The 21060-nt window shown below is 50.9% G+C and overlaps 5 protein-coding genes across 5 annotated transcripts; 2 read left to right on the top strand and 3 right to left on the bottom strand.

Annotated features, from left to right (window-relative positions):
• Nucleotides 1–1336: 1336 nt before the first annotated feature.
• NEUTE1DRAFT_71181 (uncharacterized protein) lies at nucleotides 1337–2565 on the bottom strand (the record flags this gene model as incomplete). The annotated part of the gene is made up of 1 exon (XM_009857348.1): nucleotides 1337–2565. The coding sequence occupies one exon, from the start codon at nucleotides 2563–2565 to the stop codon at nucleotides 1471–1473; it is 1095 nt and encodes a 364-aa protein (XP_009855650.1).
• A 1706-nt stretch (nucleotides 2566–4271) lies between these two features.
• Nucleotides 4272–4541, bottom strand: NEUTE1DRAFT_105012 (uncharacterized protein; the record flags this gene model as incomplete). Its single annotated transcript, XM_009857349.1, has 1 exon — nucleotides 4272–4541. One exon carries the CDS (start codon nucleotides 4539–4541, stop codon nucleotides 4272–4274), a length of 270 nt encoding a protein of 89 aa, XP_009855651.1.
• Nucleotides 4542–9103: 4562 nt separating this feature from the next.
• NEUTE1DRAFT_89876 (uncharacterized protein) lies at nucleotides 9104–11013 on the bottom strand (the record flags this gene model as incomplete). The annotated part of the gene is made up of 4 exons (XM_009857350.1): nucleotides 9104–10429; nucleotides 10499–10704; nucleotides 10772–10816; nucleotides 10891–11013. 4 exons carry the CDS (start codon nucleotides 11008–11010, stop codon nucleotides 9313–9315), a joined length of 1488 nt encoding a protein of 495 aa, XP_009855652.1.
• A 3982-nt stretch (nucleotides 11014–14995) lies between these two features.
• NEUTE1DRAFT_105014 (uncharacterized protein) lies at nucleotides 14996–15281 on the top strand (the record flags this gene model as incomplete). The annotated part of the gene is made up of 2 exons (XM_009857351.1): nucleotides 14996–15154; nucleotides 15222–15281. The coding sequence occupies 2 exons, from the start codon at nucleotides 14996–14998 to the stop codon at nucleotides 15279–15281; spliced, it is 219 nt and encodes a 72-aa protein (XP_009855653.1).
• Nucleotides 15282–16895: 1614 nt separating this feature from the next.
• On the top strand, nucleotides 16896–19486 carry NEUTE1DRAFT_89878 (uncharacterized protein; the record flags this gene model as incomplete). Its single annotated transcript, XM_009857352.1, has 4 exons — nucleotides 16896–16957; nucleotides 17187–17890; nucleotides 17999–18003; nucleotides 18172–19486. 4 exons carry the CDS (start codon nucleotides 16927–16929, stop codon nucleotides 19484–19486), a joined length of 2055 nt encoding a protein of 684 aa, XP_009855654.1.
• Between the last annotated feature and the right edge of the window lie 1574 nt (nucleotides 19487–21060).

The following is a 21060-nucleotide window of genomic DNA, read 5'->3' on the forward strand; positions in this document are numbered from 1 at the left end:
CCCCCCCCCCCCCCCCCCCCCCCCCCCCCCGGTTTTTTTTTTTTTTCTCTTCGTCCAGCTTCTCCTCCTGCAGTCTCCCGCGTACCTCCAGGCAAGGTGATCATATTACCTCTACTCTACCCCGCGGAACACCACGAGAGCATAGAACAGAATATCTTGGTATCAGAACAACCCAACCATGATGATGTAACGGGAGATCGCGCAGGATACCGGCGGGTGTTTGTGTGTACATGTACACCTCTTTGTACAATCTCTGTGTTGACGGAGTTGAAAGGACCATGCATGTCTTCGTTCCTTTGTAGATGCTGGGGTGGATTAGATGCTTCCTTGCCTTCTTTCAGGTTGCGTGCTCGCCACAGTTTAGGTACCTATGTCGGTGTTAGTGCGCTAGTAGAGTCTCTTGGTCTATTTTATTAGAAGAATGGTCGTGGATAATGCTTCACTGTTGAAGAGGACGTGTGGTTGGGTACCTGCCTCTACGTTTTCCTCGGTGATATGTTCTCTACTATTTTTTTCCTTACTTTTTTTGTTGCCGCTCATCTTCACCTTTTACCTTCTTTCACTTCATCTCGGATGTTTTCTAGTCTCTCTTCCCGTTCCCCTAGGTTCTTTCACTTCAGTTATCTTCTGGGTGCTCAAGAAGAAGAACCCATCTTTCACTTGCTCACCCTAGAAAACAACAGGCAAAGCACAAGTTGACGAGTGACTGGTCGCAGATTCCCTAGAAGTAGTAGGCACATGTATACAAGCAATCATCACCGATATGGCTCCGAACGTAGATCCCTCTCTTCCCTCTCTTTCCCCTCGTCACATAAATATTTTGGCTCACGTTTTACTGGGTCTTTATCTCCAGTCGTGCCGTGATAAAGCCTGACAAAATTTGCCATTAGCCACGGGGGTCACTATAACAGTTTACATCGCCATGGTTGACGAACATCCTCCCTTCTACCTTATGAGGGTTCAAGACAACAAAACCAAGCCGGCCACAGCCCAAGTCAGGTCGTCTAAATGCAGGGCCTACAGCAAATAGGTTGTTTGCCACGTCGTGAAGCCCGTTTGAGGCGTTGATGAAAAGTGATGATGATCTGAACGGAACAAGTTTTAGCCTGTTAATATAAGGATTTAGGGGGCTACAATGTCAAAGAATAAGGCATAATCTTTCCAAAGGTCTCGCCAGGTCACACAGGCAGGAACGATTGTAACAATCTTGATGGAACTTGACTTGAGGCGTAACCCTTGTCTCGCTATACCCAGTCCACCGCTCCCACACTGGAACGAGAGCACGGTTGAGAACAGGAATCAGTTTAACTTGGAGAGCAAAAGCTAAGAGACGAGGAGGAGCAGATGTTACTTATTCCTAGGTAGCTATCAATGCAAAGCAAATCAGCATATTTGTCGGAGGCAACCATCTACAACCAGTGTGACCGCAGTTCCAACTCCGAGCCCTATACGGCACCGTATTTACACCCATCAAATCCGAACAGGAACAGAGTCTCTCCGAGTACCGCTAAGCAAATGGCCGTCAGAAACCAGCGAGTTCTTGCACGGCACTCTTTTGAGAAAGTCTTCCAAGTTGCTCAACGTAGACTCCGCAATCTCTGTCAACGCCTCCTCCGTGAAGAAAGCCTGGTGACCACAAATGATCACATTGTGAAATGTTGTCAACCGCATCAGCTCATCGTCCTGAATGATATGGCCACTGTGATCCTGGTAGAACAGGGCGCTCTCTCCCTCGTAGACATCCAGCGCGAGCCCACCCAGTTGATGACTCTTGAGGGCGTCAATGACGGCCTTTGTGTTGATCAACCCACCACGGGACGTGTTGACGAGCATGGCGTCCTTTTTCATCTTGGCGAGCGTCTGCTTGTTTATGATGTGCTTGGTCTGATCTGTCAGAGGACAGTGGAGAGATACAAAGTCGCATTGGGGCAGCAGTTCGTCGAGACTGGCATACTCGCCGTACGGCTTGAAGGAATCGGTAGGATAGGGGTCGTAGGCGATCAGCTTGCAGCCAAAGCCCTGGAGGATGCGAGCAAGGCTAATACCAATCTTGCCAGTGCCGATGATACCGACGGTTTTGCCGTAAAGTGTACGACCGAGCAGGCCATCGAGGTTGAAGTTGCCCTCGCGCACGCGGTTGTAGGCTCGGTGCGTCTTGCGGTTGAGCGTCTGGATCAGAGCAATGGCAAACTCGGCGACGGCTTCGGGTGAGTACGAGGGGACGTTGGCGACGAAGAAGCCTAGACGCTCAGCTTCCTTGAGATCGAGATTGTTGTACCCGGCGCAGCGGAGGAGAATGGCTCGTACGCCTTCTCGGCGGAGAGCCTTCAGGACAGACCCATTAAGCGTGTCATTGACGAAGACACAGACAGCAGTGGCGCCGACCGCAAGAGGGACAGTCTCAACAGAGAGAGGAAAGTCGTGGAAAATAAGCTCAGTGCGAGGAGCTAGGGAGCCTTTCACATGGGGGTTATCTGTTGTATTTGCGAGGCCGTAGCGGGTAGCGTGTACTTGGGAAAGATATTCCCTGTCGTAAGGCTTCGCGCTGAAAACGGCCACTTTCATGGTGGTTTCCCCGCTGTGGGCGTCGACGTAGTGGTTGGAGAAGTGCTGGGGTAGGGGGGGAGGCTAGCGGCTGATTGGTGCGCTTTATGGGCCACTCTATTTCGAGGTCAAAGGATCCAATGATTTGGAGATTTGTGATGATTGTGATATCAGGAGAAAGATGCGGTCGAGGATGGTGATCGAAAGAGAGAGATTGTATCAGAGTGCCGTATTAACTCGGGAAATCAAGATTAGGGAATGCAGAGTTAGAGGTCATGATCAATCGTATCATAGGTACCTCGGACATACATGCTCTTTTACATTTCTAACCCAGCATTGTGCCTGCCTTCCCTAATCTCCAGTCAATCTTGTGAGTTAATACGGTAAAGCACAAGTTTGTAAACAAACCCCCCTAAGAGGTTATCAGATTTCTAGCACGAACCACCACAAAGAAAGCTTCATGGAGCTGTATGGTGCGCTGTATGGCCATTGATCGTCAATGACCTGGCCCACGGGATTTACTTGGCGATATATTACCATACCTGTAGTAAGCACATGTTCCCAAAATCTAAACAGCTTGATGTTGCAATGCAGTTTGCAAACCAACTGTGATTTTGGACTTGGCGCTGCTATCCTCTTTCCCATGATACTTCATCGCTGCCCCCGTTACAGAAGCCACTGTTCATCCACTGAGCCACTAACATTTTCGCTCAGGAGCTCCCAGCCTAGATGCCAAGCAATCCACAATTTTTTTGGGTTTGTCTCGCTGCCAGTTCCATGGTCGCGTTGATATTACAAGGGAAGAGCATTCGGGGCAAACACATCTTTTCTTTTTCGCCCTTGAAACGAAGTAGAGGTAACAAACTCGTCCACCCTCGAATTGTTCCAAACGTTTTACATACTGTACGGGCTGTGCCTAAAGAACGATACTAACCCCTAGGCTCTGGGGTGATCTGCACTAAATTTAGCGAGTGGGAGCTAGCTGTGGGGCAGGACGGTGCATCCCGTTGCCGACCCGTGCGGCCCGCTTGATGACCTCCTGGCATCTCGGGGGCGAAAAGATGACTTGATTACCTTACCTACCTCTACCTACCGTGCCGCGAAAAATAAGAGGTAAAAACAAAGACTTGGTGATTTAAATTTCTGTACCTTAAGACATGGAATCAACTATTCTTGGAACGTTCCTGATCCGTATTTGTAGGAATACGAGGGAGTGTCTCGCGTGTTCAAATGGTGCCAAGCGAGTGGAACCGTACTCAGGGGTCAAGTAAATAAATAGATGATGGATTGACCCGCTAAAAACCGGAAAATTGATCCCTGCCCATGCTATGGCCTCCAAGAATCGAAGAACGCCATCCCCCCTGTCCATGACTCCTATCTATACCATATATATACCGTTTTCATCTATCCATAACACCTAGAATGCTACCTCCGCATGAGCCTGATACTCCTCCATCACGGCCGGTTTCTTGGTAGTAAGTAACCTTCGAGGGACTTGGAGATGTGTTAATGGATGATGAAGCAAACGTCGGGCTTATCGATATCCATGCTCAAGGAGATGGCTGCGACTATGGTACAGCTCAGAAACGTCTGCACTCGAGTTGAGGGAGGTCCTTGGCGAGGCGATCGAAGGTACCAAGGAAGACGACCATCGGCGACCTTCATGATATTGGCCTTGTGGATGCAAGTAATCTTCTCCTCTACTCGTATGACCAATAATCGCCCCCTTAATGCTTGTTATTCGAGCAGTCGTGGCACATATCGCCGGGATACTGGACGCTCTCGCCGCAAGTGCAGGCCTTGCAGGCGCAAATGTATTGCCCGCCCTCGAAGGGGGACTGGTGCTGGTAGCTGGAGGGGTCACTTCCTCTACGGTTCTGGGAGCCTGAAAACCCGTCGGAGAACCCGTAGTACGGGTCAAATGGTGTGGCGGGGGCAGGAGCGAGGGCCTTAGTCTTGTGGTCTCCGGCCTTGTTCTTTGACTTGAAAAAAGGCATTCTTGATCTTGGCAGAGGCAGCTGGTCGCGTCGTTGATGGGTTCGGTCTTGGTGATTTTGGCTTTACGGATATTTCCAAGGTCTGATCTTGTTCTTGTGATGCTTCTTCGAAGTCTTTCAAGGAGTGAATAGAGTCTTGGGAGAACTATGTTTTTGTCGCAAATGTTAGCGTTGAGACCTCTACTTGGTCATAGTGAGTAAGAGCCGTTGACCCACCTGCTGTATACTGATGGTTGAAGATGTTACTGTTACGATGAAGATGTCAGCAACGAGTGGGTTGAGAGAGGTTCGAAAGTTCAGTCTGAAAGCGGGGTCTTTATTTGATGTCAACGGTCAGCTCCTCCTCAGAATTATCTCAACTTTCCAATTTCAAGGCTGCCTGTCTGTCACAGATTCAGCAGCTGGCGCATCAAACCGTTTCCAGCCAGTCTCTGACAGGTGATAAATTAAGGTTAAAGTCAGGCGTCATTACAGGTCTCCACTCAATTGCTATCGCGGTTTCAGAATGTGTGGATAAGGCTGAACTGCGAAGTCCCAATTCCGGTGAAATCTGGGGCTTCGACTGGAGCCAACACAAGTAGAAGGCGTCCTGACGAGGCAGGAGGGGGCGAAATCAGGGTTTCCAAGTCGAGCCGGAGACCGGTCGCGCTTGCATTTGGTCACTTGCATGCCGAAGATGCTCACTCTTTCCTTGAGGTACCTTACCTAAGGTACCTTGACTGCTCTCTGAGTGGTGCAACTGAAACTGACGCGAGGCAGATTGCATGCTCGATGAAGTAGAGTCAAGCCTTGCCAAAGAGTTGCGGATATCAGCATCGCTTCGTGTAAATGTAGAATATGAGTATGCACACATTGACGAAGCTTTTACGTGGATACGGTCTCCAACATCAAGAATAGTACCATATCCTTGTCGACGAGGCCTCCCAATGCCAAGGTACCCGATGGCCGCATCAACGGTGTCGGGGTTTAGGAAGCGGGCCGAGGTCTGGGAAGAATTCATGTCCACTCAATCGTGGATGAAAGATTAGTACCGGATAGTAGCGATGCGTACTCCGCCCAACTGCCGTCATTTCAATCGGCAGCAAGGGATGAAACATGACACTTTCACCGAGATCACACCACTGCGTTTAATTTCACGGATCTCCACCCGATCTCGTTCATTCCACCTGCAGCAAGATGGCCAATGGGGATATGAGTGACCCTGTGAGTGGAGGTCATATGCAAGGCACCAGGCACCAGGCACCAAGCACGATTGGGGAAAAGATATGGCAAGCGCGGTTGTCGAACAAGCGCAAGGAAGGAACCGAGTAGGCAACTAGACACCGCGGTGGTGTGAAGCGGAAGGTTGAAGAGCAGAAGTGAGAAGTATGCGAGGGCAAGAGTAAGTCGTCGCTGAAGCTGAGTATTCCGCAGTCGGCGAATGCCGCCGGTGGCTAATGGCTGCAAGACGCCAAGGATCAAATCAATCGATGAAGGAATTGACAGGGACAGCCTTCAGCGGCGGAGGCGCTTTAGATACAGCCTGGATGCTAATATTCAAAACGGAGCCCAATAGTTGCAGAACAGTTGCAGTTATGCCTGCACGAAATTCCCAGACATTTTGGTGATTATTTTCCGACATCTCATCCATTGACCAACGATCCTATCAAAGCCAAGGTAGAAAAGAAAGGAATATGGCGTAGGTGTATGCAGGCCACCATGCAAGCTTTGATCAAAACGTGGGCAGAAATCAGGAGAAAATCCTACCAAACAAGCCAAGTGAAGACGGATTCGAGAAAAGTGCAACAAGAAGGAACGCAATATGAAACGAAGCAAGACGTATCAAATACAGAAACCCTTTATTTCCACTACAGGGTAATATAAAGACCGACAGCCTTTTCCACAACCGGCCACAAATCGCAATTGAATCAATCCAAACATCTCCTCATTTGCCACATCAGTTCTTACGAGCCCTAACACCATGACGCGCCCAAGTTACACAAACCAATGTCGGGCAACACATGCCAAGAGTGATGTATCGTCTGAAAGGCAACCCTACCTAAGTCCATCACTTGCCGTCTGTCCGATAAACATGGAAAGTTGGAAGATGGAGTTTGTCGACGGAAAGGCGATCAAGCATATCTGGCCACTACGTTAGGCCCCCAACTCCGAAGCCAAGCCAGGAAGTCGATATATTCGACCAGATCACCACTGTACAGAGTATGTAATACGCCCCAAGCGCAAGGCTAATTCGAAGCAACCTTGGCTTTGGTCTATAACAGAATCTCTCTCGTGAACGGGCTCTGGGCTACCACGGCTGCTAACAGGCAAGCAGGAACTGGCTGGACATCATTTCTGCTACACAGATTCTCCAATGAAGAACCAATACCACTGCAGTTTCCTGTACCAGCGTTAACGCACTGTGAGAGCCAGGGAATAACACCTTTAAATCCGGGAGACATCATTTGTCCCGCAGAACACAACCCTCGACTTAAACATTCCATTCGTGGATCATTGCCTGTCCGTACTCCCAATCTCTCAAAGTATTGAAGCACACTGAAGCAAGTCCAAACCTTAAGAAGTTGCACAAGTCATTGAAGAAAACGCTCACTTCGTGCGTTGCGCGGTTGCAGACGGGGCACAAAGACCTTCCCTCCATATTCCCGGCCCTCCCAAGTTCGAGGATCAGCCGTGACGATTCTGGGACATCGATGGGACAAACTGACAAACTCGCTCCTTCCATGTAGTAAGGCAAGTCGATTTCCATACTGTACCACAAAAGACTGGAGTGTCACACTTGTGGTTGTCCGTGCCGTTCCTTCCATGCCCTCATGTTATCCCCGCTCACCAAATCCCATCCTTCCTTCTTCTTCAGTGTCGGGTCCGCCAATGACAGCACTATCACCACTACTGAGTGGAACTTCTTGCCCGCCCACCCCCCGTACGTGTCATCCGTGCCGTCCGTCTGCCGACTCCTCAACTCGGTCCCGGCTTTCTCCCGCCCCAAAGCCAAATGGTGTCTCCATTCCAATAGTTCGGTTTTGGGAGTTGCCCATCCGCCCGTGTACGACAGAACGAAAGATCAGAGTACAACGGCGTATGGTAGACGGCTACTTGACAATGATTACTGCCCAGGATATTACTTATGACACATTCAACTTTCAGTAACATTGGCCCTAAACAGCTGTCATGAACCCTTGAACCATGGATTATGGAGCGGTAACTAGGTACCTACCTCTATATAGCCGCAGACCTGGACAGCCATCTCCAAAAAAAAAAAAAAAAAAAAAAAAAGGTAGGTCAGCAATGTTACCAGTTCATGTCTGTGTAACATTGCCTGAATTGAATAGAACCACTGAAGCATGGCAAGCCTGACCTTGCTTCCATTGCCATGTCGTTTTTCATGCAAGTCGCGGATAGAGGGCTTGACAGATGACAGTTCATATAGACTTCATATCACGGGCTGGGGAGAGCCTGGTAGATGGGTAGGACGAGAATGTTCATAACAAGTGATGATGGTTTCTGGTGGAGATTGTGGGGAGTCTGATAATTGAAGGATATCGACAAGTTAAGGCCGTCGCGGGGGATGAAAGTTCCCACGTTCACAGTAGACATGTACGTCCGGGGCTGCTCTTATCGTCCTTTGGTGATGGTTGCTATCTAGGACCGGTTTCCGTTCCTTTCGCGGTGGACTGGCTCAACGTTTTTGCTTATCAAAGATCTGAATGTAACCAACCCCGGCTGCACCGTCCTAAAACAAATCATAATGTCAAGTCTGCCATGTCGTATCGAAACTAAACTTCAGACTGCGACGGTAACTTCCATTACAGTAGAAACCCCTGCTTTTGCTAATAATTCCGGCAGCCAAAATTCTTAGCAAAAGGGGGGGTTTTGCAAAAGAAGGTGCTTGCGCACAGACCAGACATGAGCCTCTTGGCCATTAGAAGCCCACTAATAGACCAAAAGAGTGGGCCAAAAGTGGGCCGTCTGAGCCAGCTGCCCCCCCGGTACAAGGGTATAAGTGCTCTCTCCCACTAAAATCTGACCCCTGCTTTTGCTAATCCGGGCCGTCAGCATTGCAATTAGCAGTTTGCAGTCCTTACCACCAGAGGGAATGCGGGCAACCAAAATCTTTAGCAAAAGGGGGGGTTTTAGCAAAAGGGGGGGTTAGCAAAAGCAGGGGTTTCTACTGTAACAAAATAAAAAGGAAAGAAAATGAGGAAAATGCAACTGTAAGATGCGACCCATCCGATAACCCGGGCAGCTACCCCCACCATCACAACCACCATGGCCGCCTCCGTTCCTTGATAACACCTAACCAGAATTTCTCCGCCGCGTGTTCTGAAGAGTACATGACAATATCTACCTCTACCTATCTGTAGTAGTGATAATGGTGATCCAACTTTGACTTGTGCCCTGTCTCTATATCCACCAAGCATTGATTGGAAAATGACAAAGACGAAGAGAAAATCACAAAAGGTACCACCAAATCTTGTGACCCTTGGAGTCCATACCAAACACATATCGGCCCTTGCGGAAGCGGCTCTAGACGACCTTACCGACTCAATCGCAACATCACCAAGTAAGGTAGGAAAGCCATTCATATGCCGATTTTTCTCTTGGGTTTTCCACCACTAAACGATAACTGATCCATATCTCCCATACAACCCAAACCCACCGACCTAGACATTTCCAAAAACAAAAAATTAACCCCCATCCCCCACACCGGCCAAGCCAAGGCATACCTGAAACAGATGCCAACCCGTCACATCCCTAGACTGCACGCACGTGCTCAAGTAGTATAGTAAAAATCAGGCCTCATATCCCCCAACTTATCAATCTGCTTCTCATCCAATCCTTCCACAAGATGATCCCTCTCGCCCCTCAGCCTCTTTCCGTTCTCGGCCCTCAAAAGCGCCGTCATCACAATGGACCCGCCAAAAAGGAAAACAGCCAAGAACCCCATGACAATGGCGTGGCCCGTCTTGTGGTTCGCGTAGATGTTGCTGCTGATGATGCCCGACAAGTTACCCCAGCCAATGACGAACCCCAGCACGACACCGCGCTTGTACACGCCCTCGACGTTGTTGGCCATCCAGGTGACCGTGTTGGAGATGCAGGGGTAGATGCCCAGCGCACCCAAAAAGACGCCGACGTACTGCACCGCGGGCGAGTTGGAAGCCAAAAGCATCGCAAAGCCGGCAACGCCAATGAGCGAGACCAAGATGTTGCAGAGCCCGCGCTGACGGGTGCGGTCGGCGATGTAGCCAATGACCACTGTGAAGACGGCCGCCGCGGCGTAGGGCGGTACCGACATGAGCTGCGACCGCACCGTCGACGTGTTCCAGCCGAGACCCTTAATGATGGCTGGAAGGAAGAGCGAGAAGGCGTACAGCGGCATGTCGCAGCCCATGTAAATGACCATGCCGAGCCACATCTTCCAGTCGCGCAGGGATTGGTAAAGGTACGTCATCTGGAAGGTCTCGTGCTCGGCTGAGGCTTGCTGGTCGAGCTTGAGGCGGCGGACGACGCGGGCGCGGTCGTCTTCGGACAAGAATTTGGCCTCGTCGGGGAAGTCGTGTACCATCCAGAAGGAAACGAAGCCGATGACGACGGTGAGGAGACCCTCGAGGATAAAGATCCAGGCCCAGCCGGGGCGACTACCGATGCCGTCCATGTGTTCGATGGCGGCGGCGAGAAGACCGCCAAAGGAACCGGACAAGGCCGCAGCGGAGAAGAAAATGGCAGCGCGAATGCCAAACTCGGAGCGCTTGTACCAGCACGACAAGTAGTAGTTGACGCCTGGGAATAGACCGGCTTCAGCCAGCCCGAGAAACCATCTGGCTGCCATCAAACCATCCCAGTTGTAACAGAAACCCATGCCCACCATGCTACCACCCCAGAAGACCCTGTAATCTTTTGGTTAGCATACTGCATGGCGCAGCCGATAAAAGAACAAGGAAAGTGTTTGAACTAACATGATGATGGGAATGAAGATGGAAGGGCGGAACTTCTTCAGCATGATATTCGTGATCGGCTCAAACACCGCATACGAGACGAAGAAAATGCTGAGAGAAGCGCTGTATTGGCCATCAGACAATTTCAGATCTTTTTGAACACCAGCGATCTTAGCATTGCCGATGTTTGTGCGATCCAAAAAGGCAAGAAGATAGAGTAGGCATAGCTAGAGAAGACATGTTAGACCTGTCCGGGCGGCGAAAGGCTTGTATAGTATGAAGAGGGTTACTTACCCATGGGATGAGCATGAAATCGAGACGTCGAACGAGTTTGCGGTCCTAGAGTATGTGGTGTTAGCATTGCGTAAGGATCATTGCAGAACCTGACCAGGAAGAGTGCAGCGTGGACATACGATTTCTGCCTTTTCCTCATCTGTCCGATGAGCATCCGGATCAGCGGGAAGGTTGATGCCCTCTTCATGTGTAGAGACGCGGCGACCTTCGCCAGACGACTTTTCCTTATCTTCGGTCATGGTTGATGAGCTCTCCAGGTAGTACTTTCCCTTGGGTCTGAAGGAGAATATTCGGGCTGTGGTGTGGTAGAACAGAACGTGTCAGTTATGTAACCAGTGACTGGGCTTCCACGGTGAGGTGCTGTGGGCTTTCAGGTGGTGCTGATGACGGGAGAGGTTGAAGCCTTGCGCGCCGTTCGTTGTCTGTCTTGATTTCCAAGAGGCAAGATGTAACAAGAAACCAATGACTTATAACGTCCTCGGAGTTGCCTCTGAGGCTTTCGAAACAGGCAGAGGAGGTGAAATGCCAATGCACGGGAAGAAGAAATTAATACAAAGAATGAATAGTGAGGTGGAAATAGAAAATCGGGAAGATGAGTTGAGCTCTTATCTGCAAATCGGCACCAAAAAGGGAGGGAGGGGAAGGCAGGGAATCATGTATCATCATAGCGAATCAACAATGGGATTGGTACGAATCGAGAACATTACAAACCCATTGCTCATGTTTGCCCAATACGGGGCAGCCTGATTCTGGACTTTGGTCGGCGTGGGTCTTTGTTTTTGGTCCGTTTTTTTGTGCTTCGGAAATGCTCACGCGGGAAACCTCACTGAATCCTGATCTGCCGAGCTGCCGCAATGTCCTTTCCTTCTTTTGCGTTAGAGGCGTCAAAGGGGGATTGTCAAAGTCGGTCAAGGTGGAGTTTATGGAGCTTTCCCCAGACGAGGGCGAACGAAACAGAATCCACGTTGTTTGGTTTTGACCCACGCGGAAGGGATGAGATCCCGGAGATGTAGATCGTAGTAAAGGAGGAGATTGGCGAACGTCGAAGCGACCCAAACCGGAAATTTCGCCGCAATGTGATAAGTTTATGGCATTCCTGTCTAGTAGTTGGGCACTGTGACCTGAACAACTCGCCGAGCCCTTCACTGTGTCGAAGAAGCCTTGGTCAAATATTGACCCTATTTGAATGTAGCCGCGCAACGGTGGCACTATTGGTGTTTGCTGTACCGGTACAGGCCGGGGAGGGGAATGTGGATGAATTGGAGGGAGGGACAGAGAACAATGGAACGTGTGCCCAAAATAGGATAGTCCCGAGGAAGGGGACGGTGCAGGTGGGGTTGATAATGCGGAGGGGAGGAGGCTAAACCAGCTGGGGCAGCTTATAAGTAGTTTGTAGCATATCCGACACGCCGCATATGCGCCTACGGGCCCAATTGGGACGCCACCACGGACAGATGGACGGCAGATTACCAATGCACTCAACACCACCTCCACCCCTGCTCCTTGCACACCTCATCCTCGGTATTCGTAGAGGTACATAATAGTAGCCAGCCATGGAGGCATATAAACGACGGTGAGCATGGATACCAGGGTTGGGCAAACATTCACCTGGCAGCGTGCTCCCCGATGCCAGAAGCCTCAGGCTTGCTGCTTGCTCCTCCTGCGGTCCCAGCATGCTGGGATCCTGGTTGATATGATCCCCTCAATCTCACATCTTACCAAAACGCTTTCTAGCATTTGTTATGACAGAGCTCACCAGACTTGCCCGACCGAACTACTCCAGTGTGTTCGCTTGCAGTCACTGTTAATTCACCGGCAATACCCCGCTCCAGTACCCTCAACAATAACACGACTCGAGAGAGTTGCCTTGTTGGTCGGTTTCTGGACAGGCTTCTACCTGACTGGCTGATGTCCGTGACCCACATGTCGTAGGATTCTCTCGCCCGAAGACAAAAAGGTGTTCAAGGCAACTGGAGGGTCGGACAATGATACCCAGACAGGGAGATGCACTTTCATCTTTCTAGAAACCCCTTGGAACATCGACATCAGTGATGCTTGCTTCGTGGTTCGTCAGAGGCTAGCAAACGAGGGAGCAAGAAGTACCTGTGCTCGTGTTTGAATCGCCAAGCGGGAGTGTCGTGCTGTCTCACCTCACTTTTGCTTGTCCCATGGCCTTGGAACATGACAGCCGGAAAGTAAAGGTGCGGAAAGGAAGGTCTCTTTCTTACCGGGCTGTACAGTTGTGTTGAGTACCTGATGGACCAGGAATGCCAGATAAATGAATTTGCTTGACCAAGCCAATCTGGCATCCATCATCTGTGGGCGACATGGTGTCTCAGCAGACCTTGTATCACCAAATACTCAACCCTAGGAGCCCCCCTCAAGCGCACAGCAGCAACTAGTAACTTCTGCCCATTACGGCCTTTAGTGAGACTCATGTACCAGATTATTCATTGTTGACGATCCGAAGAACGTCATGCTCGGCGACTGCGCACGCAGAATTCGCCAAGGTCAGTTATGTTTCAGACAAGAGGAGGGAGGTTTGACACAGACTGTTGTTCCGAGTTTCTGGTCGTTACTAGCAGAGTGCTGATTCGGGGAAGGCTGAATTGATGAGTGCGCTAGATAAAGAAAATGCATGGATGCACCACACCATCCCGTCCTTAGGTCAAGGTGTGTTGCAACCCGAGTATTGGTTCCGAAGAGAGAACGTGCTGTGTACTGTCTTGGTGGACAATTTGTTGAGACCAATTTCTTAGTTCACGCTTGGCAGGTGTTTCTGTGTGTGTCCGCGGCGCGGCATGGACAAAAGCATGGCTTGTTTGCTCCCATGCGGGCGCCACACGAAAAGGGGCAGATGACGATGCCTGGTTTGATGAGAACCGAGTCAAGCAGGGCCGCCGTGTTTGGAATTTGATTTCTTTTTGGGCGGACCAAGTTTGCTTTGTGTGAAGGTGCGGTCCTTTCGGTTTACCGTTGCTGGCCAGCTGCTGTAGTCCGTCGCCCGAAAGGCCAACAAAGTGGGCGAGCATGGCATTGTTGGAATGCTTTGGGAAACTTTTCAGGCGTGTACCCGCTCGGGCGACAGCGTATGTCATGGTTATGATTTGTGGGTTATCGTTTGGCAGGTCTCGTCTGCAATAGCGGCCTATGAGCAAGCAGCCGCTGTCTGGTAGGACTACTTGCGATCCACGTGCTGAGGACGTTCCGCCAGATCTGTGGCTGTACTCAGCAAGAAGAAAAGCAATTAGCTATGAAAATCTTGACGATGCTTTTGGAAAATATCGAAGGATTTGCAGCTCCTTGCACTAGTTGAACCGTGTCACCAAGCTGCTGCAAGCGGCCGCCACGTCCATTGCGTCTGTCCAACCTGCCTTCAAAGCGAACCGTGGCCGTCTCGTTCAGAGGCAAACTGTGGCCTTTTTTTCTTCTTCTTTTTTTTCTTGAACAAGGACAGATATAAAGACGGTGTCCAATGTGTGTAGGGCTGTAATCCGGTACTTGTATGTGTCTGTGACTAAGGGCATGGGCTGTAGTATTTTGGGAGGAGGCTAGAGGGCACATACCTGGGCAGTCTCGGCGTTCGAGTCTCCTCTTGGCTAGGGTAAAATCAACCCCATGATAGCGCTATCGATCGGGTCGGGCCATAGCAGCCTCTGGACTAGCTCTTCAGGTACCGGTACGCAGTGTGCCAGGACAAGCGAGAAGCTGCCAAGACGAGAAGCGGTTTTCTAGCTTGCTTCTGTGCTTCCTCCCCTGGCGATAATAAAGCCACCATTTTCTTGGTAGGCGACTGGCAGACTACACCGGGTCAGTCAGGTACCATAGCCAAGGGCCATGTGGCATGGACAATCTTTTCCCATGGCGGTTGGGAGCTCAACATCGGTAGTGTTGATGAAGCCATGGCTGTTTCCTGTGGCTCTCGACTCGAGGACTGTGCGATGGAATGATATGGCTGCAGGCGCAATTAGGAGAATTGTGCCAAACGACGAGCGAGATCTGCCAGCTCCCGAAGAGGGCCATGTCGAAGGTCTCTGGAAAGGTGCAGTGCGTCGGGTGTCCGGCTACACAACCAAGCGACTCGCAATTTAGCGCTTGAGGTTGGCTGTTGGATCCATGGCAATCCAGGGAATCCCTTCTTGAGCGGCTGTCGTCCAGATAGGCAGGTGATGCGTATACTGTGATTGGAGTATGGATACGCTATGTGGTGGATGTCGTGTTGCCATGGCGGCAGGGTACCTCGAGGCTTTTGATGGTGGGGGTGGTGGTGGTATATTGGACTTGGCGTCATCAAACACCTGCACCGTCTGCGCCGTCTGCTCCGGAGTGGCGGCGGCAAATGGCCCCGAACTCGACAACCAGGCGTCCAGGATGGATTTCACCGTGGGGGGCGGCTGATGTCTCTTGATATCGGTCCGGCTTCGGCTACTGTCATGTGTGTGTGGACAAGGCAGCCGACGGGGTCGGGCGGTCAGCTGAAGCGCACGGTAGTGATGGGTGTTTGTGTTGACTTGTTGGTGTCGCAGGCCACTCAAGATAGACGGGGAGCGTGATTCCGGATCCAAAGCGTGGGACTGCTTTGCTGGAAGCGTGGATTATGCAGTGGGATCGTTGTGATGTTTGTCTTTACAAAAAGGTAAAATTGGAGGATGGATGGCCTGGATTCTTGGAACGGTAAGTACCTAAGAGGCAGCTGTGGCAGATCCAGATAGATGTTTGCCAGACGGCACGCGGACCGTGACCGGCTTGGATCCCCCGAGTCCTGTGCTCCACTTCAGTTTTCATGACCCGACTGAATGGAGGCTTCCGTGTGCGTTCGGACTTTGGACCATGTTGTTGGAACTCGGTGCGCTGGGAAACAGAGGCAATTAGCGGATCACTAACAGTAAAAAACGTCATTCCCCTCGTTACTTGTCCTTCGGGTATACAACGGCACAAACCCTTTCTAAATTGCACATCAACAGGTCGTTATCTTAATATAAGAGACTTCTAAAACCTAAGCCGACAATGAACAACTATTTCGAAGCTCAAGATAGGATATGATGATGTGTGATGGTGACGTCTGCCTTGAGGAGCACGCAAAGAGCGCAGGGTTGAAGTGTTAGAGATCTCGTCACTTGGATGAAAGGTCTGGGGTGCGAGGCACTTACAGGTAACAAACTGTCCGGGAGGCATTGTACCGAACTCCCGACAGCTTATGCCTGGCCCTCAATGGGCGTATGGAAAGTAAGGTAGGTAATTATGCGATCACCAGTATTCGTGGAGACAAAACACACTAAACGTCTCTATCCTTATTTGGCTGGCTGTTTACGCAAATGGCGCGCGAAATGGCAAACCGTGACGAGTTGTATCGGGCAGGTTTTGCCAGACTGAAAGAATAATACATATTTGCTCTCATGTTTCGCTCTTTCAATCTTTTCTCTCTCTCAAGCGGTCCCGTGATGCCGCTCGGCAAGTCTGTGACGTTTACCGGAACTCCACTGTTGTTTAGTCTGTGGGGTCGCTTGGTGCGGGGAGATCTGCGCCTTCCCCATTCCCGCCTAAAGCTTAACTTGACCTTCCCCCAACTTTTCTGTTCCCCGCTTGAGGAGACTTTCGATTGGTAATTGGTCTGACCCCTCACCCCTCATTCCATCTTGAAGCTGACAGCTGCCGGACATCGCCCAAAGCCTGATCCCTGCAATATGACTGTCACTTCAAGTTCTGCCAGCTGAAGTCTGCTGTCAATCGGGAATATCGGATGAAATGTGACTCCACTCACAGCCGGGCAACTGTGACTCTGCTCAGTACACTCGGTCATCAAACCACACCAAGTCACCAAAAATGAATTGAAGGGAAAGCGGCAGACAGCGGCACAACTTGAAGTTGGCCATCCCGTCTCGTAGTGGTGAGGCACTGCACGCTGTCATATTTTGACGAGTTGTTCTGTCGCTCTCCAGCACCCGACAAACCTAGTTCAGGAAGTGCTCTGGGACGTTGAGCTGCCCCTGCTTCAGTTTCTCACCTGAAGCTGCTCCCTGTACACTCATACTATCGACATCGCGATTGACCACACCGAGTCACCACTCAACATACTGGTCCGAGCCACCGCACGCCCCCGGGCCATATTCCCCAACCTCAGCTCTCTCGGACCGTCCAGTTGGAGACGTGGCTTCATGGCGGCTTCAAAGAAAGTTTGCATTGTTGGTGTGTGCATGTTTGCCTTCAATTCACTTCCACTTCCAAGCCATCAGTGTTCACTCGTGCCTTCTCTTCTTCGTTTCTTTTCCCTTTCAACACTACGCGTCTGCACATGTGTCGCCAACATCAACATCAAACATGCCACTTTTCAACCCATCCACTCTTACCTCAACGCCCAATACCGCCACATATCATTTCTGTGCAGTCATGGCTTTCTAACCACTCCCTGCTATAGGTGCTGGCCCGTCTGGTTTAGTTGCAGCCAAGTCACTCCTCCATGACCAGCCCAAGGGGACCTTCGATGTCACCATCTTCGAAGCGCAGAACCGTGTGGGCGGTCTTTGGCCGTCGAGGAAGGACGACAACGCCGGTTTGGTTCACCCGCTCATGGTAGCTAACCAGAGCAAACATATCGTCCAGTTCAGCGACCTGGCATGGCCCGATGACGCCCCCGAATTTCCCAGAGCTTGGCACATTGGGCGCTATCTTGAGGCATACCATGATCGATACTGCCGGGACGCCAAAATCCACCTTGGCCAGCGCGTCGTTCACTCTGAACTGCTTCAACCATCTGACCAAAGTGTCGAGGGAGCCAAGTGGAAGGTCCGGACATGTTCTCAAGATGGCCAACAGCTCGACCATACGTTCGACTACCTACTCGTCGCATCTGGTTTCTTCGGCAAACCGGTGATACCTCCACCAGTGGCCGCTAGTGGTGATATACCGGTGGTCCATAGCAGTCAGTACCGGACTCTCACCGCCTTACTCGAGCAGACAAAAGGTGTCGGGCGCAAGATCGTGGTGGTTGGAGGCCAAATGTCGGGTGTCGAGATAGCCGGTACTATCGCAACCCACCTCTCCTCGGCAATGCATGCGCCTGGCTCGAGCCCGCTTCAGCACTTGGACGAGTACTCGATTCACCATATTTCCCAGAGGCCTGTATGGGTCTTTCCACTCTTTACCTCACCAAAGGTGCCCATCTTCCATCCATGTCCCCGACTGTTTCCTCTTGGTGCTTTTGCGCTGACTTGTGTGTCTTCTGGCTAGCCCGCGTCGCCCGCACCGCCCTTCTTGCCCATGGATCTCTGTTCATATAATTTGGCCAACAGACCGGATAATCTGACCAATATGCAAGGCCATGTCTCGATAGAGGCGGCAAAGACACGTCACTCAATCTTTGAAACAATGCTAGGGACTGATCAATCTGACTTCTCATCCAGTCTGGCCATTACAAACACCGACACGGACCAGCCCCCTTACCTGGCCGTTAGTGACACTTATGCAGACTTTGTCCGCAGCGGGCTCATCTCGGTGTCACGTGGAAAACTAGACTCGCTGACCGCCGATACTGTCACCGTCACAACAGCTCGGGGAGAGGTAAGCAAAATCGACAATGTTGCGGCAGTAGTGCTCGCAACTGGCTTCGAGGCAGCATCGTCCATCTCTTTCCTGCCGTCCTCTGTTCAAGAGATCTTGTCGGTGGTGCCCTCTGACCTGAACACTACTGTTGCCTTGGCCTTTCACGGTACCCATCATCCGGCAATTCCCTCCTTGGGGTTTGTGGGTTTCTACCGATCACCCTATTGGGGTGTCATGGAGATGCAAGCCCGCTTTGTCACAGCTTTGTGGGCGGCCGGAGGACCTACTTCTTCGTCACTTCCTCCCAGATTGGCTGCAGCTCTTGCTGAAGATGATTCCATTGAGCGGACGTTGGCTCTGCGAACTGATCCTCGAGTTTCTCAGTTCCCCATGGGCGATTACCCATGGCTCATGCAAGAGTTTTCGAAGGCTCTCGAAATTGACCGCATACCACCGTTGGGGGAAATGCCTAGAGTTCCACCAGCTGACCAGAGCATGAACATCCTGACACCAGCACGCTATCCCGCAAAGCGAACAAGTGAGGCACAACGTACAGAAGCCACAAAGTCTATTCAGCAGACTGAGAGCACAACATGGTCTGGTGTTTCCTCGGCAAGGTTTGTTGCAAAAGCCATCTTCCGTTCCCTTTTAGGGGAATGGAAGCTTGAGAGGGATCTTGTGAGTCGTCTTCCCACTCACCCGAGCGGGCATTTCAGTGGTACCGCGAGGTTCCTGCTCAGGGAACGTACAAGAGACGGACGTGAAGCCGAGCACGATGCTGCTTTGGAAAAAGATGACGATATCGGGTTGGAATATCTCTACGTTGAGGAAGGAACGTTCACTGCCTCTAACGGCTTCTCTTTCCGTGCTACGAGGAGATATGTTTGGAGGTATGATGAAAAGAAAGACAAGCTGAGCGTCTGGTTCGTCAAGACGGACGATCAAAAGAAGGCGGATTATCTGTTCCACCAAGTGGAGTTCGTCATTCCGGACACAGGGACTGAGGATGCACCCCAAGCATGGCGAGCAAACGCTGGACATCTATGCATCGACGACTTTTACGACGTCGACTACCGCTTCAACTTCAAGGCCGTCAATCTCAAAGATTGGTCTCTAGCCTACCAAGTCAAGGGGCCGAAGAAAGACTATGTGATTGAGGGGACCTACACACGGTGAATCGGCGATTAGGATTGTTCACATGGGAAGCAAGAAGCAGCGTGGTAATGGGACCCATAGTAGCGAGCCACAAATGATGCTTTCACAGATTCTTAGTGTAAGTTAGCCTTGAGTGTCATAAAAACAGCAAGAAAGTCTGGGCTGACATGTAGTCCATGTACCCACATGCGTATACATACAGGTAGGTGGATGGGAGTGCCGAGAGTTGTGATAGTGCCACAACCAATATCACCTTCCACCCAGCAACCTGCTCAGTGGCGATGGAATCTTAAGAGATGCGATAAATGCGGTGGCTTTCAGACCATTCGTCTTCTAGAAGGCTGCAACGAGCCACCCAGAACAGGCGTGCAGTTGATGTTTGCTTTCCCGTAGCTGTCTTCCCGAGCGCAATCAGATGTTTGGCCAATGAAGCCGAAATTGCTAAACACATAAACAGCTCTTTTTTGAACAAACATACCTCTATCAACGTGAAGGAATACCACAGACCGCAGACACGAAACGACTGTGAGCTGACGGAGGGCACATGAGTGGTTATGAGGCAGAACAATGTGAGTCCTTCCTTTTGGCGTCTAAGACACTATTGCGATTCTCACCACTCAACGCGGGCCAGGTAACTAATGCAGGTACAGCTACGAGCGGATCTCGATGTTACAGCATCATGTCACTACAAAGCATGGGCATCAGGCCCCTGGCTGTCTAACGATGAGGTACGAATAAGTCAGTCCCCTCCAAAAACCGCATGGATCAGCGAGTGGCCAGGGAACCAACGCTCTCACGGAGCACAGCAGAATGCCTAGTGTGTTCACAACCACGGAGCCGCGATATCAGGTCACTGTTACCTAGAGGTATGACCTGTTGGTGAGAGGTAGGTTGGTAGGTGAAGATGATCATTGCCCTTGGTGTTTGTGGCCTGGTGTTACCGCACAATAATTCACACTGGAATGAGGGGCTCTGATTTTATTCCGCTTACACAAAGCTTCGATAGATCACTCATTCTTTACAATCCCAAAAGGTCTGGGAGGGAGACCGTCGCTCGCGCCTACTATCGCCTCATCGGCAACCTACCTGATCTGCCTCATGTTCCTATTATCATGGCTGGAACTCTGTGCTCGTTGTCTGCACCGCCAAGCCGGCAGGTTACTTCTGTGACCGCAAGTCCAGCAGACAATGGGGTTATATCAGATTGGATCTGCACGTTTTGTCGTACCTTTTGGTTCAATCACCAATCACGACCGGGATGAGGCGGCCGTTGTCGCATACAAGGCACGCAGCTACCCGTCGAAACAAAGGTCCCGGAAAGTCATACATACCACTCTGGCCATTCAAGCCAAGGAAATCCCTTTGTCGCGGCGTGAGGGAGGAAGGGCATATCTATACTTCTTGCTCTTCCATTTGGTCGTTGTTTCGAAGTGGTATGTTTGACTTTCATGTCCCCTACAACCTCACAAATGACTCCCTCGCAGCTCTTGGCAACGGAAGTTCCTGGGCCATTGGCTGTGATCCGGCTCAAGGGTGCCATTAATGTCAAAAACGAAAAAAAAAATAAAAAATATGTAACATGCCCGGGGAGGAGA

The sequence above is a fragment of the Neurospora tetrasperma genome, assembly GCF_000213175.1.
Source record: "Neurospora tetrasperma FGSC 2508 unplaced genomic scaffold NEUTE1scaffold_81, whole genome shotgun sequence".
In the NCBI taxonomy this organism is placed as follows: Eukaryota; Fungi; Ascomycota; class Sordariomycetes; order Sordariales; family Sordariaceae; genus Neurospora; species Neurospora tetrasperma.